The sequence below is a fragment of the Arachis ipaensis genome, chromosome B6 (assembly GCF_059453495.1).
Source record: "Arachis ipaensis isolate K30076 ecotype BB chromosome B6, ASM5945349v1, whole genome shotgun sequence".
Taxonomy (NCBI): Eukaryota; Viridiplantae; Streptophyta; class Magnoliopsida; order Fabales; family Fabaceae; genus Arachis; species Arachis ipaensis.
In genome coordinates this window covers 14,343,552-14,364,787 of record NC_142441.1, presented here as the reverse complement: position 1 = coordinate 14,364,787, position 21,236 = coordinate 14,343,552, and the positions used below count along the sequence as shown (strand labels likewise).

Here is a 21,236-nt window from a genome sequence, read left to right as displayed (position 1 = left end):
AGTGCTTTACAGAGGTGGCTTGAGGTCCTTTTTATAGTGTAAAACCATGATGAAGAGGACACCCTTTGGCCAATGGTTTTAGTCTGACATTTGGTTCACTGCTCTTTCCAAAATATCTTTAGGTACCCTGTCACCTCAAGTCTTGTCAACTGAAAAGGTAGGAAGTTGATTCCCACACGTTAAACTAAAGCTCCTGACATGTGACATTAGTGAAGGGACATCTAGTTTGGTTTTCTTTCAACTAGATGACACCTTTACACTCCAAATCCAACCAATCCACTTCCACCAATATAGTTCCCACTGAAGAGAAATTCAACTCCTCAAGGTGTTCTTTTGGGTTCCATCCTTTTAGCCCAATACCTTTAGGAGGAACTTAACTCTTTTTTGACCATGTTTGTAGGTCATTATAAAAATAATTATGTACAAAAAAGGTTTATATTTTTAGTACACAATCACAGGGTAAGTATACTTGTGAGGAAAACACTTCTATTAATGACGAATAAGCAATACAGGAACTAATAATGAGGAATAGAGGTGGAGAACAAGTGCTGAGACCTCCATTAATGTCACAAGAGGATGAATGAGCTTTATTTAAAGTGGATAGGAGTTGGTTAATGGTTGTTGAGTGTTCTGGTGGAACAGCCAAATGCTAGTTTTTACTCGTGAGGGTGATAAATGGAAATGATGAACAATGAGAGAAAATTTGGGGAGAGAAAAAGATGAGTTTTTTAGCTTCTCAGCTTCAGAAGTGAAAAAGAAGGTCAATGTGCTTTAAAGAGGTGGCTTAAGGTCCTTTTATAGTGTAAAACCATTTTGAAAAGGAAATCTATTGTCCAATGGTTTTAGTATGATATTTGGTTTACTCCTTTTATCCTAAATATCTTTAGGTATTCCTGTCACCTCAAGTCTTTTCAACTGGAAAGGTAAGAAGTTGATTTCCACAAGTTAAACTAAAGCTCATGACATGTGACATTAGTGAAGGGACATCTAGTTTAGTTTTCTTTTAACTAGATGACACCTTTACCCTCCAAATCCAACCAATCCACTTCCACCAATATAGTTCCCACTGAAGAGAAATTCAACTCCTCAAGGTGCTCTTTTGGATTCCATCCTTTTACCCAATACCTTTAGGAGGAACTTGACTCCTTTTTGACCATGTTTTTAGGTCATTATAAAAATTATTTATGTACAAAAAAGGTTTATATTTTTAGTATACAATCAATAAGAAAAGAAAAGATGAAGAAATTTTATTGATTATTGATTAATTGAATTGAATTATGAAGGTAAAACTAAATATATATAGAACATTGCTTACGAAAGATAAAAGTAAAGATAAGATAAGATAAGATAAGATAATAAAGACTAAAATTGTAACCGAATTTATGTATTCTGTTAGGCTGAATTTGTGGGCCACAAGACTTCTTTATTGTTGTCATGGGCTAAGGTGAAAGAGTAGTTTAATACGCCCCAAGCTGGTGGATGGAAGATGTCAATAATCCACAGCTTGGATAAGTTCCGATGAAATTGTTGAGGAAGACGCGTCTGATGTGGTGACGTAGAGGGAGATGCGTGCGGCGGAGCTAGAGCTGCCAATGGCAAAAATATAAAGGGAGATGTTATGCTTGAAGGAGAGAGAGCAAGCAGCGATCTTCAAAAAAAAAAGAAAAGAAAAGCGCGTAGAGCGCGATAAGATTGATCTTCAGAGGGCATGTATGGCGCAATAAGAGTGGTATTCTGTTGAGTTAAGAAATTAACTAATTTTAATTTATGATGACAAACATTATTTTATTGGGTTAATCACCCAATTAGTTTTGATCAATTTTGATTAAGTGATGTAGGCCAAAATCAAAAGAAACAGCAGCCCAAATGCAAGGAAACAAAAACATTGTTGGTGGGTTTTCTAATCAATGAAGTCCATAGAAAATAATGCAAAAAGAATATTTGGGTTGGGTGAATCATATCCAACTCAAGTCCAAGAAGCCTCCACCAAGCTGAAGCTTTCCAAAGCTGTTGTTCACATGCTTGTTTCGAACAAAATAAAAAAGAACGTGAAAGAGAGCTTCGTTCTTCTTGTTCTTTCATCAGAAAAGAAAGAGAGAGAAAGGTAAATCACAAAAAGCTAATGTCTAATCACCCTAATCAAAGCAAGCTAAGCTAAGTCAGAGATAAAAGTGATTTATTTCCATTTGCATGCAATTTACTTTCTTTACTTCTTCCCCAAATCTCTGCAATTCTAATTTGGGATAAATAGAGAAAGTATTCTCTGTTAATCACTGCTGTAAATCAAAGGCTAAAATTATTTCTTGGGGACAAACACTCGCTCAAGGGTTTAGATTTGGGTTTACCATTGAAATATTTCTCTCTGCTGATCTGAGGTCTTCGGTCAAGCAATATGACCTGTGTTGAAATCCCTAATTTGGGGGTTAATTGAAAAAAGTGAAATGACAAGTTTAGGAAGCACACAACTCAAGGAGTTGATTCAGAAGAAATCAAAACAGCAATTTTGAAGGAGGTACAAATAAGAAAATTTTCATTTTTCTTAAGTAAGGAGAGAGAACCAGATTTTTAGTTTGTTCTGAAGAGTTTCTCTATGAAGAGTTCATCAACTTTGGACAGTGTTTTCTAGTAAAAGAAATATTCCGCCAAGATGAAGAACTTAATCAGAGTCAACTGAATCCGGTTCAACTTATAGCAATAGAGGTTGTTAATGCATCAATCTCCTTCATGTTTTACAGTTTGTAGTTCATTTTCAATGTATATCTTTCTGTGATTTCTTGAGAGGTAAAAGGCTAAATGTGAGAATCCAAGAAAAAGCCTATGAGTGATAAAAGGTTGAATGACACACTTGAGAGAAAAACCTAGAGTGATTTCAGATTTCTTTAGGTTGTTTAATATGTCTTGTATCTTGTACTTGTGAGGTGCCTCTTTCTAAGTTGGATTAGTACTTAGAGTGAAGAGTTAGGTATTAGCATAACCAAGTCAAGTTAGTTGAGAACTTGAGAGAAAAGGACTGGGTGAATCCTATGAATTGGTGTGTGTGATATTTTAACTATATTGAAAATTCCACCACAACATGTAGGTTGCATTGCACAAGGCAACTGAACCAGGATACATGCTTGTGTCATTCTTCTTCTCTTACTCTAAGTTCTGTTTTCTGTTATTTATGAGACAAAACAAAATTATCTCATAAAGTTTCTGCTGCACAGTTCAAACAGATTCTAAGTAAAAGTTTGTAATTAAAGGCTAAGGTCATTAAAGTAAAAGAAGGTCATAGATTCAATCCCCATTCTCTACGCCTTCTATAACCTTCATCTTTAGAGGGCGCGTAGAGCGCGATAAAAAAAAGAGAGCGTGTGGAGCTTAATAAGAGTGCAGATGGAACTGCTAAAACAGAATACAGACATGACTACTGCAGACGGAACTACCGGAAGAAAGCGTAGATGAACTGCTGGAAGAAGGCGCAGACAGGCCATAGTGACTATTCCATGAATGATAGTTGTTTCTTGTTAGAACAGGGGTAACCAAGACTGATGTTGGATTTTTTTTATTTTTTATTTTTACTTGGATGGATGTAATAGAGATTGGTTGGATCCTGAGCTAAATTAGAAGATTGATTATTCATTGTGGGAGGAGGTTAGAAAAGAAGCAGGGTGATTTCTCATCTAAAAGATGATAGCTGATGTATCCTCTTCAAAGAGGATACCAAGGCTCTGATACTATGATAAAATTATGAAAGAATAAGAAAAAAAAAGATGAAGAACTTTTATTGATTATTGATTGATTGAATTGAATTGAATTATGAAGGTAAAACTAAATATATATAGAGCATTGCCTACGAAAGATAAAAGTAAAGATAAGATAAGAAGATAACATAAAGATAAGATAAGATAAAATAATAAAGACTAAAATTGAAACTGAATTTATGTATTATGTTTGACTGAATTTATGAATCACGAGACTTCTTTATTATTGTCATGACTAAATTAAAATAATAATTTAATAGAAAGTATTTAACAAGGAAGGATCCTTCAATAGTAGATCTCACAGCGATCTTATATAACACAACTACAATAAAAAAAAGGGTCATCCTATGGTGCTGAAAACAAGTTTTTTCTGCTGGTGCTGAAATTGAGTGGCATGGTGAAGGAGGGACGCGTGGTACTGCTGCCTCTAAAGTACCGACAATTTCTGCGCTAAGGTTGATAGTGATGTGTGATGAAAATTGGGATTAAAGGATAATAATCTCCTGTTAATGATATTAGTTATGTTATTGGGCCTATTTTTGAAGACCCAGTTTATATTTGATCCAATTGTTTTTGTTATGGTAATGGGACAAAAATGATGTAAACGCTGCCGTTTTTCACTCACAACACCTGCATTCTCTGATGTTACTCAATTGTGCAAGCCCTAGGTTCTCATCGATCTCTTCTCCGTGTCTCACACAAACAGTTCAGGGAGGAGGGCTGCATCTCAAGTCTCAATGTCATCGAGCTCGATCTGAAGCCATTGCCTGGTGCCCCCGCCGTCGCTGTTCCTCCCGACAGCCACCGCGTCATGGTCGCTCACTTCGCCTTCATCGCGTAGCAGTCGTCGCAGCATTCGAAGCATTCGTTGCGCAACCCACGAAGCCTCCATTGCGTAGCAGGCTCGCAACCTTCGAAGCCACCTTCTGTGGAAGTCAGTCACCATCGGAAGTTCGTGGAGGCAGCTTGGAGATTTGAGCAGCCCCTTCCATCGCGAACTCATTCGTGGAAATTGCAGCCACCGCCACCAGTGCTTGCTGTCGCGCTTTGTGTTCCCGTCGGCGCCAGCCCTGATCGAGCCTTCCACTGCAGCCGCTGGCTCTATCGCTGCCAGGTCTGCATTCTTCCCTGTCTTCCACTAATCGTAAGTATAAATGTAATTTGTTGTAATAATAATTGTTGAAGCATGAGTAATTGTTAGTGTTAAACGTTGCCATTGGTTGTTTGAAGCTGATTGCGTGAAGCATTGGCGTAGTTCTTATAGTTTACTGTTGGAACCTTGATAGTTGATTAGTTGTTGGGAGCTAATAGTTGTTGTTGAGGCACTTAGTAGTTGTTGGATTGTATTTTAATTGGATTTTGCTTAAGAGTCATGCTTAGCATTCTTAGTTCGAAACACTTTTAGGCTCGCGTGTGAAACACTTTTAGTTAAATTGATGTATAATGGTTGATGATTCAGGTGCAAATGAACAACCATTTTCATTCTGATTTACTAGTTTTTATTAACATTTCAATCAATGTTGAATTTATTTGTTTTGATTCATTTACTTTTCCAATTCAGTGTTGAATTCATTTAGAGCTTTGACTTTCTATCAGATGGTTCGCAAGTACTTTTGATTCCCTTCTTAACTTGGACATTGATATCCAAAGCAGTTGTAGCCTTGCCTAATTCTAATATACCTTTATATCCATCTTCGATTTCCTGTTTCAAAAATCTGTTCACACTTAATATCTATTGTTATTTAGTTTTATAATAAGGGCCTTCCAACTATTTGAAGACTGTCTTCACAATTTATGATTTAAACTTTAAGGTGTTTGCTTTACAAGATTTTGGCATTTGCACTCATGGTTGGCCTTTTCCGTGTCCTTTCAGAGCATCCGAATTTAATTACTTGCTGGTTTTTTAGTCTTCATTTCTAAGAGGTTCAAATTTTACACTCTTTTAACCAATTAAAAAATAAATAAAACTCCTTTTCTCGAAATTAAAAAAGTGAAAAAAAATTTTCAATTTCCCAAAGATTTTACCCTCTCTTTCAGTAAGTCTTACATTTTTCCCATGCTCTCCCTAAATACAATGTTGTGGAAAATTTCTCCCAAAAAATTATCATTTTTCCTTTTGGACCGAGAAATAAAATTAAAATTTGGTGGATAATAATAATAATAACAACTTGTTGCTTAATGGCAGAGGAAACAAAGAGGGATAAAAGGAAGCTAGAAGCAACGACACGTGCTGGGAGCTGGTGGTTTTCTGTATAGCCAAAGATATGGGGGCAGTCCAAGGTTGATGGTTCCGGCGAGAATGTGAGAAGCTGCAAGGGAGGTCGCACCCTAGGAAGCATATTAGGCAGTAATCGGTAAGTATATAGGACAGAAAACGATAGTTTGGTATGCATCTTTAAATTATTTTAATTTTCTGGGGTAACATGGTGATATTTACTCTATTTTGGGGTGGTGAAAATTCACTAGAAGGTTAAAGGGTGAAGTTTGTTTCGAATTTGATACATGTATAAATGAAGTTGTTAGCAGAGCTGAATCAGAGCTTATGAAACAGTATATTCTGCTGGATCTATTGAGCTGTGTCGTTCATATTTGTGCAAGATAGTTTAAAAATAAATCATGGAAGTATAAAATTGTTAAACGTAGTTGTTTCTGCCGTTGTTTTTGATATAGTGATCGTGCTGATTTTAGTAATAATTACGAATGCATGACTTAGATGGTTTGTTGTTCGTTGCGGAATGTTGTATAGTAGGCAGTTAGTTTGGGTACATGAGTCTAGTTAGTAGGATTGAAATTACGGAAATTTAAATTCTGCAAAGCAGTTTTTATAGGAGTTGGAAACGGAGAATATATTGTGTTTGTTTTTCTGCTTTAATTTTTTTTAAATTTCTGTAATTTCTAGTCATTGGAAACTTCACTATTCCTCTCTCTCACAATGGAGAGGTCAAGCTTCCATCACTCTCTAGCATGTTCACCTAGCTTGTTTAATTTAATCTAATCATGTAATCATGTATAAATGTTAATGTAATCCCGTAAAAAAATTATGTTGCTACACATGTGAATGCATAGCGTGTGCATATTTTTATACATGCTTCTATGCTATCCTCTTAAGTAGTGGTGATAGTTTGTCACATACATATATGTACCTATGATTGCACGCATATATAGTACATGCTTATGAATTTTACAAGGGTTTTTGTTATTATAGTATTCTCATCTTAGTTTTCACGCATGTTGATCTATTTGGATGGAAGAGCATAGTGATTTTCAGGGTTGTGTTGATGTGTACAAGTTATAAGCGGAGGATGCGTTGAAATTGAAATTTTAGTTGAATTGAATAATGAAAATACCAGTATGTGTAAATTTGTATCCATCGACACAGACTTAGAAAAATTAAAAAAAAATAAGATTCATAGAATTAAAGTAAGCCTCAATTAATTAAGGAAGAACTTGATCTAAGTTTATGAGGAACTTGCTTCCAATATATTCTATTTTATGAGCCGCCTTAAGTTTAAATCATTTGAATTCTGTTTGTTTGTTTCCTTCTGTTTGTTTACTTTTTATCTAGTTAATAAATTCTGCAGAATATATTTTCGGTTTTGTTATTGCAACAGTAAAAAACTAGAGAACCATGTTAGTTGGTGCAGTTAGTGTGTTTTATTTGATGTTGTAAAAAACGATGTGTAGTTGATGTTAATGGATTTTGAGTATGTTGACTTTGGCATTTCAATTGAACAAATAAAGTTGATTTGTGCCAATGGTGTTGTTGTGCGGATGGAGCCTAAAGTAGATGATGGAGTTAACCAAGGTGGTGGAATTCAAGAGGATCGTAGCGGCGGAACACAGTACGAAACAAACGAGACACCGATTGGAGACGGTAGAAGTGATAGTTGTGATGAATGGGTAGAGGGAGAAGCCACTGAATATCGAGACGTGCTAATGCTGACTGAAGCCGATATGATTAGGAAGGTGTTCTACACGGACGAAGCCGCGTATGAGTTTTACAAGAGATACGGCAAATGCCACGGGTTCGGTATTCGCAAGGGTGATTCGGGAAAGGATGATAATGGCAAGGTGATTAGGAGGAGGTTTTTTTGCAACAAAGCAGGGCTGAGGCAGCGCAAACATTACGAGAGGCTTGACAGGAAGAAGGACCATAGATCGGAGATGCGCACAAACTGTGACGCAAAGCTTTCAATCTTATGGGATGATGTCAGCGAAATTTGGAGGGTTAGAAAAGTTATACTAGATCACAACCATGATTTAACTCCTATGAGGATGGTTCATATGATCAACAGCTTTAGAGACATGGATTGTTCAGCTAAGGCACAGATTAATGGCATGCAGGGACATGGTATTTCCACGTCGAAGATCCTAGGTTATATGGCAGGGCAAGCCGGGGGGTATTCTCTGCTGGGTTTCACAAAAAAGGATGCCTATAACTACATCGAGAAGACCAAGCGGGAGAAGATTGTTGATGGAGACGCTAGCGCCGCAATAATTTATTTAGAGGGAAAAGCAGTGTCGGATCCGATGTGCATGGCTAGGTACAATTTGACGGACAACAATATGTTAGCGAACTTGTTTTGGGCTGATGGTGGGAGCCGGGTTGATTACCAACACTTTGGTGATGTGCTTTCCTTTGATTCGACTTACAAGAAAAACAAATACAGGAGACCTTTGGTTATCTTTTCTGGCTCGAACAATCATAAGAAAACAAGCATATTTGGGTTTGGTTTAGTGTTGGATGAAAGCATTGGGTCATACACGTGGTTGCTTGAAAATTTCTTGGAGGTAATGTGCAACAAAAAGCCATCGGTGATTGTGACAGACGGTTGTGACTCAATGAGGGCAGCAATCAGGGAAGTGTTTCCGGAGGCCACACATAGGCTGTGTGCTTGGCATGTGGAGAAGAACGTGACTTCGAATGTGAAGGATGAAGGCTTAAGACAACTTTTCACTAGGTGGCTGTACTCAAATATGAAGATAGAAGAGTTTGAGGCAGAGTGGGACGCAGCTGTGGTTGAATACCGACTTCACGATAGTTACTGGGATAAGGAAACCTATGATAAGTGGAAAATGTGGGCAAATGCGTACCTGAAAGACAAATTCTACGCCGGGTTCCGCACTACTTCTCAATGTGAAGGGATTAATGCGAATATCAAAAAGTTTCTTAATTCAAGGCACAGTCTTCTTGAGTTGGTGCAGAATGTTGAGTTGATGGTACGAGAGTATCGGAATAACGAGTTAGAAGCCCACTTCAAGTCCATTAATGGCAAGCCAGTGATCACGACTTGCTTGGACCCGCTCGAGCGGTTTGCTGCCGATGTTTACACACGAGAGTTATTCTTGGACGTGAGGAGGGAAATTGTAGGTGTCGGTGCGGTTAACTTCGTCGCAAAGGTTCGCCGATCCACGACTATGGTGTACACAGTTGAAGACTATGGCATTCCGGGTAGGCCATTAACGTTACTCTATGATAGGGTTGTGAATAGGCTACAATGTCCTTGCCAATTTTGGTTGCGAAGCGGTTACCCGTGTCGACACATGTTTTTCGTTTTGAAGCATGAGCATACGAGGGAAATTCCATCAAGGTTGGTGCTGACTAGGTGGCGTAAGGACGCTAAATCATTGGAGAACTATGGTGAAGGAAGAGCTAATGAGTGCAGTGAACGGGGGTTTCTATTACGTCAGGGTGCACTGCACTCAACATCGCAGTGGTTTTCATTCGTAGCTGCACGTAGCCCGGGTTTGTTTAACACAGCGATGAGTGGCATACGAGCTTTATGCAAACAAATCGAGGCTGCATGCGATCAGAAGGGTCCGTCGGCAAAGGGAAGAGATACTCCCACTGTGAAGGATCCCGTGGTGGTAAAGACCAAAGGGGCTCTCCGGATTAAGAAAATGAGTGGTAGGAAGAGGCGTTGTAGCATGTGTCGGAAAGCAGGACACGCGAAGCGACACTGCACCGGCAAGCGGGGATTGAATGTGGAGGCAGACCCACAGGAGGATGGGAAGACAGCAGACTTGGGATCGGAAGGTTCCTCACCAACAGAAAATGCAAAGGTTTCTTTATCACAGTTACTAGGAATCCTAAGTAGTATATGTTAGTGCTAATAGGGTTTAGGGTGTTCCTTTTACGTTTTTCCGTGGATGTTATAACAACCGTGTTAGGTGACGTTTGAATATCACGTAATGTAACGGTTAGCAAGGGGCATCCTTGAAGTATTTGTGTCAAAATTTATTTTATAATTGTATATATTTGCTGAAGTCACTGCTGCCATGGTTTTAGGTTTATTTGGATTCACCAATGACATGTTTCTTTATGTTAGGGTCGATGTGACACATTGAAAGTGCTCTCACCTAAAGCGGGAGAAGCCTTTGCCGAGTCGGATGTGGAAGAATCTGGGTTCCGGCCAAAAGAGGGGGGTCAGAGTGGGCATATCCGTACCGAAGGTTGGGATTCTGTCCTCCCATTGTGCTATAACGACGACAACTGTGTGAAGATTGAAGAGGTATGATTGGCCACTTTGGAATAGTTAAATTTGTTTTGTTAGCTATGTGCAAGTAACTGACATGTACATGTCGCCAATGCAGCTGATGCATGACATAATCAGGGTTACCGAGAGGCTATCAAGTAATCGGAGACAAGTTTGAGACTAACCAAGCAATGAATGGATGGTTAGGTATCGGGCAACATGTAATGTTATGTTACATTTTGTTCAATTTGCTTGTATTAGACAACGAAGCTACGCCAGTTGGATTTAATCGTCCGTGGTTATATTTGGTATACAGTGGATGAATGATGATAACTTGTATCCTCCATGTGGAGTGACTATCTTGTTGGTACCTAAAAAGGCCTCGAACCCATCGGGAACAAGCCTTTATTTTCCCCTTCAAAATATTGCAGTGAATGACCTATTTCAGTTATGTGACACGGTACTTGATGCTGAAAATGTTCTCCGTCTCTTGAATTATTTGTATCTTATTTAGTTGCATTGGCCAAGTCTTCATGTGGTGCCAAATTTGTGTCTGTTCTCCTATATTCAGTGTCTACAATTTAAGTTTAATTTCCTTGTTCTATTCATTCTAATCCCATGAAAGTTGTTGCAGCAGACACAGAGAAAGAGAATGATAGCGCTGTTTGTTGTGCTGTGCAATGTTCATCTATAGGTTGAGATTTGTTAACTGGTTCGAAAATTCTTTTTAAGTTTTTACTATATAAAATTAGAGAACAAAAGAATTTACTTTGGAGGCAGGACTTAGAAAATCTTTTGACATGCATGTAATTTGTTTTCCCATACACCATACAAGTGATAACAGCATCTGAGAGGAGTAACTCGATCAGGAAAACTAGCCACGCAACGGCCCCGAAAAAAATTGGACGTGGGGAAAAGAATCTCCATAAGCGTTAATGTGCCACATGAAAAATAAGCTATTCAACATGGATTATTGCCATTCTAGTGAGCCCTAGTGATATAATGCATGAAAACAAGTGGAACATGTAGTTAATATAAGCATGATATTAGTGACTTTCAAGAAGCTACTTGACATACGTAATCCAACCAATATGCCAGAACAAGAGAAGATAATCAGGTTTTTGTATGTAATCAGAAAAAGTAATCCAACCAATATGCCAGAATAAGAGAAGATAATCATTTTGTATGTGCACTCTTGAGAAGCCTCCACGTTTTACTATTTTCCTTTTAGTAGAACCACAATAATCAAACACATAAACAACTAGAACATGGTTTTCATGGTTTAGTGCAGCTCAATATAGGAAAATAAACCAATAGAAGCAAACTCAGAAATTTAAGACAGTTTGGATGAGCAAATGGAAACGGACCAAGAAAATGCAAATAAATTTGGAAGAAGCTTAGTCAAGCAAGTTCCCGTCAAAAACGGGGAAAAACATTCAAAAGAAAATGTAGTAGAGAGGGTCAAAAGACATAATATTCTCAGCCTGAATACGATAATAAAGTTAGGCATGAATATTAACACAGGTGACAAGGTTAAGTGTTTGTAAATGAGTCTCCCTTGTTTGTTGCATTCATCATCATCTGTTTGAAGACTAAATACATGAATGTCCCCAAACAAAGAAAGAGGGAATCAAATTTCAGGGGTACAATTAACTCCTTCAGCCGCCATCCAAATCTGGGTAACACATACCGTTGTTGACCCCTAACAAGTGTTCCTAAGTAGTACTAATGTAAGGTAAACTATTACATGCAAGAAATTCCTAAAGGAGTTGAGTAAGGCGAAATGCGTCCGGTAGAGTAAGGCAACCCAAAAAGCAATCAAAAGAAGGTCAATGGCAGCTACAACTATATTCCAAAAAAAATTACCAATACCACCACAGGAGGTGACGGTGGCAACTACTCAAGCCCTCAGATTGAGGGGCTCAAGGGACCCGTAGGGGAGTTGGCCTTCTTCCCTTGTCTCTTTCCCTTCTTGTAAGATGCCCTGTTTGACCTATCCCAATACCCCCTTACCTTTTCTGCCACTTCCTCAGCAATAGGGTTGTGACTGCCCATGACAAGGTCTATGGCCAATGCCATGCGGGTGCTGTCGTTAACCTCCTAAAGCAATAATTACCGCATAAAATTAGGCAACGAAGGACAACAACAGGATCAATCAACAAGAACATACAACCCATGACATAACCCTTACCTCCAACTCATAGGATGCCCACAGATGGGTGAGGATCATCCATTGAGATACCCAAACTCCACAGTCCATCCTATTTCAGATATAGTAAATTTTGTCACCAAACTAGAGTTACTGTTGTTTTAAATCATGTTTCAGCATGAGAAAGTGGTATGCTATGTTAATCACTAAACTAAACCTGTCTGTACACGATGAATTCCAGAATCTGAAGTAAATAGATCAGTGCATCTATCAAATGACTACCACAAATTAAATTAGTTACTACTTAAATGGTTCAGGTCGTACATGAAGTGTTAAAACAAAATCTAAAAAATGAGCATTATTCTTGGTTATAAAACCAATTTAATGTACAAACTTTCATTACTAAATAATAATTTTCATAATGTAGATCTATACAATATATAATTGGCTGTTGCATTTTATTTGAATGCTAGAATTTTTAATTAAAATATAAAATATTTATTAAAAATTTGACTAATTTTATATTTATTAATATTAATTATTAAACAAACAAAACTTAGTAGTGCCTATTAATCCACTAATTAATATAAATTCTTTAGCAAACTGGATGGGGAAACAACATGCACCAGGCTGCTACCAAGTTGAGAATAATTTTGGGGTTGTTTATAGAATTTAATTCCTGTTTCACCCCCAAATGGATACGGCATAAAAACAGAATTCTAACTAAAATCATATCACCAAAATTCTATATAGTCGTGCCTTAACATGATTTGCAACTTACGAGTCCTCAGCTTGCTGGGAGATCAATGGCTCAAAGACCTTAAAGCTGGACACCTTCTTAGAGGTGATATTTTGCTTTTCGTAGCAACTCTTGTCATCAAGCATGTGCTCAATAAACCTATCCTACATGTGGTAATCTGTAACTGTTAATGTACCATAAATGAAGTCGAAAATGGTGCAGAAAGCACATAAGTTGCGGATATGACTCACCACGGCCAGCATTTGGTTGATCCTTCCTTCTCGTTCTGAGGTACGCTTAAGGGAGTCAAGGTACACCAGTTTCTCCTCCCACATGTCGACTATCATCAAGTACCAATGACAGCCACTATGAAGGGGAACATATATCTAGTATTTAAAAGTTAATGAAACAACGAGATGTACAGTCAAGGAACAACCTCGCAAGCGAATTCAGCAACACAGAAAAAATTTATTCGTCGAAAGGGGGTACCTTTAGGAGGTTGTCCGCCAGCCCCATATATTTGGCTTTTATGTAATCCAGCGTAGATTTGCAATGAAAAGTTGGGTTCAACGCAATTTGCTGTCACCAATAGGAACGAGGCATTGAGTACATGTTTTCCGTTAGGGATTAATGTTTCAGGAAATGAATGAGAACTTACCGAAAAGGTTGTCGGAAGCCACCATCGATGACGGTCCTTCCCCGCTGTTAACATCCCAACTACGAGGTTGATTACATCATCCACCACCTCTTCTCCGGGTCTCAGTGTCCACAATGCCTCTCTGTTGCCGACACAATGGTCGTTTTGGACAAGCAGCTCGCTACAAATGAGGGAAACATGTTAAGCATATAGTAGAATAGTTTCAGTTAAAAAGGATGAAAAGAGTTGAGCAACAAATTTTGCAACTGTTCATAGAGGTTGCTGGCTGCACCTTTGTTCTAAGTCTTGAGCAAACACATATGCAGCCACAGCAAGCTCATGGCAAAAAAATTGCATCCCCGGAGGGGGCCAGAAACAGATATTCATGCACTGCACGGCCAGTAAAAAAAATCATTCGTTCCTAGTTCATTCCAACTTTGTCATCGTAATATCAGTCTACGCAGTTAAGCATAGAATATCGCACACACGGAATATATCAAATTCTTTTTTTAGGGCTATCACACCCTACTCGGCACAACATAATCACATTCAAGCAACAACAAAGATAGTTGTTTATCATGAAAAGAAACACTTCGATGCAAATCGTTGTCGGTAAAATAGTAATAATGTTTTCATGACGAGGAGCAGTCAATGCTGGAAAGCTGTGCCGGTTTAAAAAAAAAATTTACATGGCATAATATTACTATAACAAGTTACTAGGGATGCTTGATACATATTACCGTGGGCATATCTTGTGACGTCATCTGCCAACCGGTGTGTGTGTAGAACGTGAAGGGAGATCCGAGTCCTCGCTGCCGTATGTTCCTCAACTCTCCAAATTTAGAGTCTTCTTCCTCATGGAACTCAAGCTTTCTCTGGAACATTGGCTAGAAAAATGCGTCAGGTACAAAACTAGGTCCACATACTAGAAAACCAAGGGCTTCTCAAAGGAATAGAGGAAATCGGAACTGAGAACATATAATGCTTACCTTCGGTGCACCAAGTTCACCCTCCTTCTTTACGTGTTTGGAAACACCTTTCCGACCAGCTTGACCAACCCCTAGCTTCTGGGCTCCGTACTGCACAGCAGCCTTTGAGTTCTTCATAGTTTTTGGCTCGGCACCGAAGCGGGTTCTCGAGTCTTTGTACTCGTAACCAACGAAAGCCACACTTGGTGCATGACCAGCTCCACCAGTTTGTTCAGCGGGACCTGGTCCAGAAATAACCACGTTACCTTTGCCGATGCTGTCTCCCTGTGTGATGCAATCCGTGAGAAACCCTATGACTCGATTGTGTTCGGCAAGAAGGTCTGTGATTTACTGGATCTGCTTCGTCTGGCCGCGTAGAATGGTCAGCATGGTCTCATCACGACGGACTAGATTCTGTACATCGAACAAGGACATGAGAACGAGGAATCCATCAAGACATGTTATCACACCAACAAAATGAGAGAAACCATGCAACACGGTATATTCTTAGCACATTCAGCTACTAAGTTCGGACTTACGGTTCTCGCTGTCATGAAATCCGCCTTGATGTGGTTGTCCACACCACTGACGGGCTCTTCTGTCGGCATCGAATGCTGCTGCGAATCATGCGATGGAGGGTGCAAACCTTGTTTGTCAGTGCTCTCCATGCTTTGCTTCCTCAATGGCAAATCTTTGCACTGTTGACACTGTTAGGCGGGAGTAGATAAAATTAACGTTCCCCATCACGCATGCCGGGGAAGCTTCCTATTTATAGAGCAACCCCATCTTAAGTAGCACACACGTGTGGGCACGTGACTAACTTAGTTACCGTAAACAATAATTTAATAATAATCTCAGCATTTGTAAGTTTTTAATTTCGTACATAGAAAAATGTAAGTGGGCCCAACAGTTATGTCACCCATGATGGCCTACTATGATATCCTGCAAGTGTAAAAGTAAAACGATTAACAAACACATTAACAATATATTATTGCACGGCCCGTTTGCATATCATAGCCCATAACACAAAAAAAAAAGCCCAACCCAGACTCCGCAGGAAACAACCATCAAGCAGATTTTATAAAGTCATGTTTGTAGTTATATTACTCATATTCAACGATGGAACGACTGAAGGCATCTTGTTTTGGGAATGCCAAAAGATTAAGCAAACAACGCCAGTCTCAACCAGGTTCACAAAAAATCAAACTGAAAAACCCAAAAATCAAACTGCCTAATTGAAACTCGTTCTATTATAAGCTGCTTCCAAAAATTTCATGTTAAGCAACACAGGAAAAATGGCACCGTATTCAATAAGCATTCTAATCAAACTGAGAGAAGAAAGGTGATAGGACTAGTCATTGGAAATGTACGCCGCACTCAACGCCTCGATTACTTTGGCCTACCTCTTAGGGGTTAAATAACTGATGGACCATGCTTTTATCGTGGAAAAAGGGACCTCTTATCATCCAAATACACGAAGGATCCAATCTTTACCCTAATGTGTCTACTATCCCATTCACTAGGGAACTGATAGTACAAGCTATTTAAAAAACTTGAAATAGAGAGCAACAGAGCCACTTAAGTGAAACAAGAAGGGAAAAGTCATTAAGGTAAAACGTCTTATCATATATTCAGCTCAGCTTTGAATTCCAATGATGAAATGACAAATATATAAAATTTCAAAAGAAATGAACAGAGGGTCATCCCCAAATTTACACCAGCATAGCTTAATCATATTCAGAATTTAAAGATGACTTACACAACACACCCAACCTCAAAATGGAACAGCACACAACCTCAATTAGGTCAACTGAAACGTACTTAAGAACATAAAACAAAGCAGCCAAATCTAATCCATAGTAAACTAACCTAAGCTAAGCCCAACGATTACTCATCGAAGATCTCGTGGAACTTTTGCAGCTCAGACCGCATCCGTACGTTCTCTTCCTAGAGCTCCCAAATCCTGTGATACGGAGGGGTAGACATCTGACCTTCCAGTTCCTCAACGCGCCGCTGCAAAGCTCCCACCTTTCTGAAGTTATAATCAGAAATTTTCCTTCCGGTCATTGTCAAAACCTTGTCCAGCATTTGAAAGGCAGCATCTTGCCTTGCTTTCGCCTCATCCTCCGAGAAACAGCCGTCCACTACCCAGTTGAGACCATGTTCCGCAGACTGAAGCACAACCTAGTAACCATGGAAATGCTCGCCGTTTTGAGAGTACGACTCACGCCTGGTGAAGACTGGGTAATCAAGACGTAACTGACAACAAACCCGAATAAGATACACTTCCATGTCTTCCGTGATAATGAAATCAGTCCCCAATGTATCTGCTTCACCTGCCTTACCTGAAATGCCACAAAAGGTACAGTAGTGCATCACTCAGAAACATGGAGAACGGACATGCAACTTACCAAAACCAATGAACATCCATAGCCTAATCAAAGTGTTACCAAGGGCACGAATCTACCTTTGAGTGATGCTTCGTGATTTGAACGAACCCCGCCTGCTTCCAACCGTTTGCGATGAGAAGCACGTACATGCATTGTATGCAGTTGAGTCGCTAAAGAGCTACCACCCACAATCGCCGAGCTTCCTAGCAGCCCCAACCATGGCGGTGACGGTGGAGGGGGCGGTGATGGGGTTCTGGTGGGGGTGGGGATGGGGGTGGGGGTGGCGGTGCCAACAACACACCGCCAGCACGGAGCCAACTCTCTGCCTCATCAAAATTGGCGAATCCCTTGAACTCACAGTCCCTGAAACCATTCACTTGACGCTTACAATCTGTCCACGTCGTGTATATCCCAGGAATTCGTCCTTGTCGTACAGCATAAAGACGGTGCCTTCCTGACTCCATCCTCTTGTTAACGTTTTTGGAGCTTGCCTCCAGACCAGGTTCGAATAGGAAAGAATGACCTTTATACGAATGAGACTCCCCTGGCATCACCTGAAACAAGTTCCACCAAATTTATTATAAAAACAAGTTTTTCATTATGTAAATATTTATTATTAAATTTCTTATCTTTCTATATCTAACAAGGCATATGAAGAGGCTAGCCCACAGGATCATGGATCAGACCTGTTAGGTTTTGTAGACCAAAATTTATTTGAATAGTAATAATTTTGCTTCAGTGGATGTAGCTCACTTTAATAAATAAAACCTAAGCAACTCCCAAGTAGAGACTTTTTGATGTACAGTAAAAAAGAAAAAAGACTGTGCGACGCAATTATAAACTAAATTGACCATCTAATTTCTTTACTCCAAATTAGTTAAATTTTTTTAACACATGTTCCAGATTTAAGTATGTATTTCTACAAAAATATGTTACAGATTTAATTTTCATATAATTTGTTACAAACATCTTTAAGAAAACGAAACGTTATTGTTCATAAAATTTTGTAATTTTTGTGGAGTACAGGGATGAATTCAGAAATTTTAATAAGAAGGGGACGAATTTTATTTAATTTGTTTCATTTCATAAGATTGATTAACATATATTTATCATAGTTATTTTTTTAAAAGATATATCAACATATATATGTATTTATAATTATAGTTTTTTTCACAATTTTAATTTTACTATAACATTTACGTAAAAGAAATATATCCATAGTAATAGTACATCATAGAACTATAAACTACGAATAATTTACAACGTGCTCAGTTACAAATGATCACATATCTTATTAATTAAAATTAATTTTTTTAAAAAATTTAAAAAATTTGGAAAATAAATTATGAAATAATAATTATTTAAAACACACACTACTCTCGTAGAATACAAGATACAGAATATCTTTGGAAATATTTTTATTTTACCAACACAATTTTAGAAGAAAATGGAATATTTTTTATAACAAAATAAACTCTAAAATACATAATGTAACTATTAAAATACACCTACGTAAGTAATTATTAATTTAATAATATAAAAGTTAAATATATTGACATGAAAAAATTATTTTTTAAAGTAAACATAAAAATTATAACGTAAAAACTAATTTCAAATGCAATAAAGACTTAAGGACCTGATATTAAATTAGTTAAGTATAAAATATTGGTGAATTACAAACTGAAGAAAAAAATCCATCACGTATTGAAATATAATACATATAAAGTTATTAAATTATGTAAATTTTTTTTTAAACACGTATTTCAAATATAAGTATACTTTTTTAAAATTTTGGGAGCGAAACGACTACTCAGCCCCATCTTGCTTCGTCCCTGGTGGAGTACATATTTTTCTTCAAATTTTTTTGGTTAACAAACTAATAACACGTTTTACAAACCTCAGGAAACTACATACTCGTAAACAAATTAACAACATTCAAAGATAACAATGTCTCATTTTTTTGGAATACAGTTCTACAAATTCGCATAACATTCAATCTCTGAGGCATGTTCTGAAAACTATGTATAATGACCGTTCGTGTTGTTGGTGTGATCTCAAATTATTAAAATGCATTTATCTTTAGGGTAAAATTCTGGGGCATTTCAGTCGGCGTTTGAATAATTTGGGGCCATTTTGAAAGTCGCTTTCCACGAATTATAATTTTATAAAAATTTTCGTTAACAGATTTTTGATATTTTACTACTAATTTTTCGATATTTATAAATATTATTTTAACATTAAATAAAAAATTTTACTCAGATTAATTTTCAATATCAATATATATTAATCGTTATACATATTAACAGGGGAAAGATTCTTTTACTTAATGTTAAAATAATGTATATTGCTATCGAAAAATTAATAGAAAATATAAAAATGATTCTTAACAAAAAATTTTTTAAAATTACAATTTAATAATTAAAAATTTTTTGACGCGGAGGTATCTTACAAAAAGTTCATTTCATTATTAATTTTTTTAAAAATATTTTGGTAAAAATACAGTTTAATCAATAAAAGAATAATTTATTAAAGAGTATTTTGGTTAGCGAAATTGAATGATAAAAAAGAAAATTTTTTATTACTACGTTTTTTTCAAAGAAATAATTTATTTTTTTATGCTAAAATGAATAAACTTAGTGCTAGTTAACACAAAATAATTAAAATGAATTAAATAGGATATTTTTTTAAATTTATGAGAGAGGGGAATGTATGTTCATAAAAAAAAGGGGAGGGGAGTGTCATTTTAGCATCTCGTAGGGGAGGGGAGTGAAATTTTCTCTATATGTTTTCATATTTTACGATCACATTGTTATAAACAAATAATTTTTTTTACAATAAACTTGGCAACTAAAATCAACCATTATTATATTTTTGTATTAACATATTTGTAGTTTAATTTTTTCGCAACGTATATTTATATTTAAGTATGTATTATATATTAGTGGCAAAAATACAAAATAAAAATAATAAGTAGTTTACAAATAAATTTTAATTTATATCTTTTCATAATATTTTAATAATATCAAACTATATATTAAATAATATGGTACAAGAGTAAGATATATTTTGTTATATTTGCGCTGGAATACATATTTTTAATTTTTTTTTGTAACAAAATAGTTATTATTTTTAGATTTCAATAATTTCTTAATTAGTATACATCCGTTACACTCTTAACTACTTTATGTATTTGTTGGAAAACAACACTATTGAAGGTAATGTAATGTAATTATCCATACTAAAGAATAAGTGAGTATATAACTTGTTACGATGGGTAATCGGAGATTAGTGGGATGGAATCTTTGTTCATGACCCAGTCGTCTGAACGAGGAAGCTCTTTAAATAGGTTCGCGTCAGGATGCCTCCTACCGACTTGTGTCCGCGCGAGAGAATGGGGGGTGGTACCTGCAGAGGCACTCCAATGCCTAACTCCGCAAGAGTCTAACCAAGTTTAGCGAATATTGCAATTTAGAGATACCTAAGGGGTGTCACTGTATTTATAGTGGTGAACCAATAACCACCGTTGGAGTAGCTCCACTTTTTAAGGAGGATAACCGTCTCTTTATCTGAGAGAAGCTGAGATATGGCTCCTGGAAGTGGGTTGAGAGATTTTATGGGCAGTTACTTATTTGAATAAGTGTTATCTGCCAGGTAACCTTCGTTCCCAACTTCCTTAGGGTGGACTCTGTGTCGAACATGTAATTCACGAGGAGATCTATTTCCAATTCTCTACCGTCTCTCTCCCCTTGGTGACCGTCATTGCTGCAGGCATATGATGGACGCTAAGACGACCTGAAGTGAACACGGAGTACAATTGCGTGTTTCAGTCGCCCAACTCAGTTCTCGTCACCCACGGCAAAAAGTGTATAAATATTTAATATTTTCTCCTAAACCTGCAGCCGACGTTATTTATTTATTTTCTTCTTTAACCATATAATTTTTCATACATTAGGATCATATTGTTATAAACATATAATTCTTTTACAACGAACTTGGCAACTATAATCAAGCATCATTATGTTTTTCTGTTAATATATTTGTAGTTTAATTTATTCGCAATGTATTTTTATATCTCCGTATGTATATTGTACAAGGTTGCGAAAATCGAACCGATCAATAAACCGATAGAATGAC

General features: G+C 37.2%; 2 protein-coding genes across 2 annotated transcripts; one reads left to right on the top strand and one right to left on the bottom strand.

Annotated features, from left to right (window-relative positions):
• The first annotated feature begins 7,514 nt into the window (after positions 1 to 7,514).
• On the top strand, positions 7,515 to 10,397 carry LOC107645893 (protein FAR1-RELATED SEQUENCE 5-like). The gene is made up of 3 exons (XM_021104043.2): positions 7,515 to 9,806; positions 10,073 to 10,255; positions 10,338 to 10,397. Exons 1-3 carry the CDS (start codon positions 7,515 to 7,517, stop codon positions 10,395 to 10,397), a joined length of 2,535 nt encoding a protein of 844 aa, XP_020959702.2.
• Positions 10,398 to 11,655: 1,258 nt separating this feature from the next.
• LOC148554678 (uncharacterized) lies at positions 11,656 to 17,255 on the bottom strand. Its single transcript, XM_088490434.1, has 15 exons — positions 17,180 to 17,255; positions 16,984 to 17,057; positions 16,704 to 16,896; positions 15,632 to 15,654; positions 15,252 to 15,419; positions 14,734 to 14,997; positions 14,485 to 14,619; positions 14,037 to 14,134; positions 13,766 to 13,925; positions 13,597 to 13,686; positions 13,359 to 13,493; positions 13,150 to 13,271; positions 12,411 to 12,480; positions 12,233 to 12,319; positions 11,656 to 11,703 (listed from the first exon to the last, which is right to left on the bottom strand). Exons 1-15 carry the CDS (start codon positions 17,253 to 17,255, stop codon positions 11,656 to 11,658), a joined length of 1,743 nt encoding a protein of 580 aa, XP_088346560.1.
• Between the last annotated feature and the right edge of the window lie 3,981 nt (positions 17,256 to 21,236).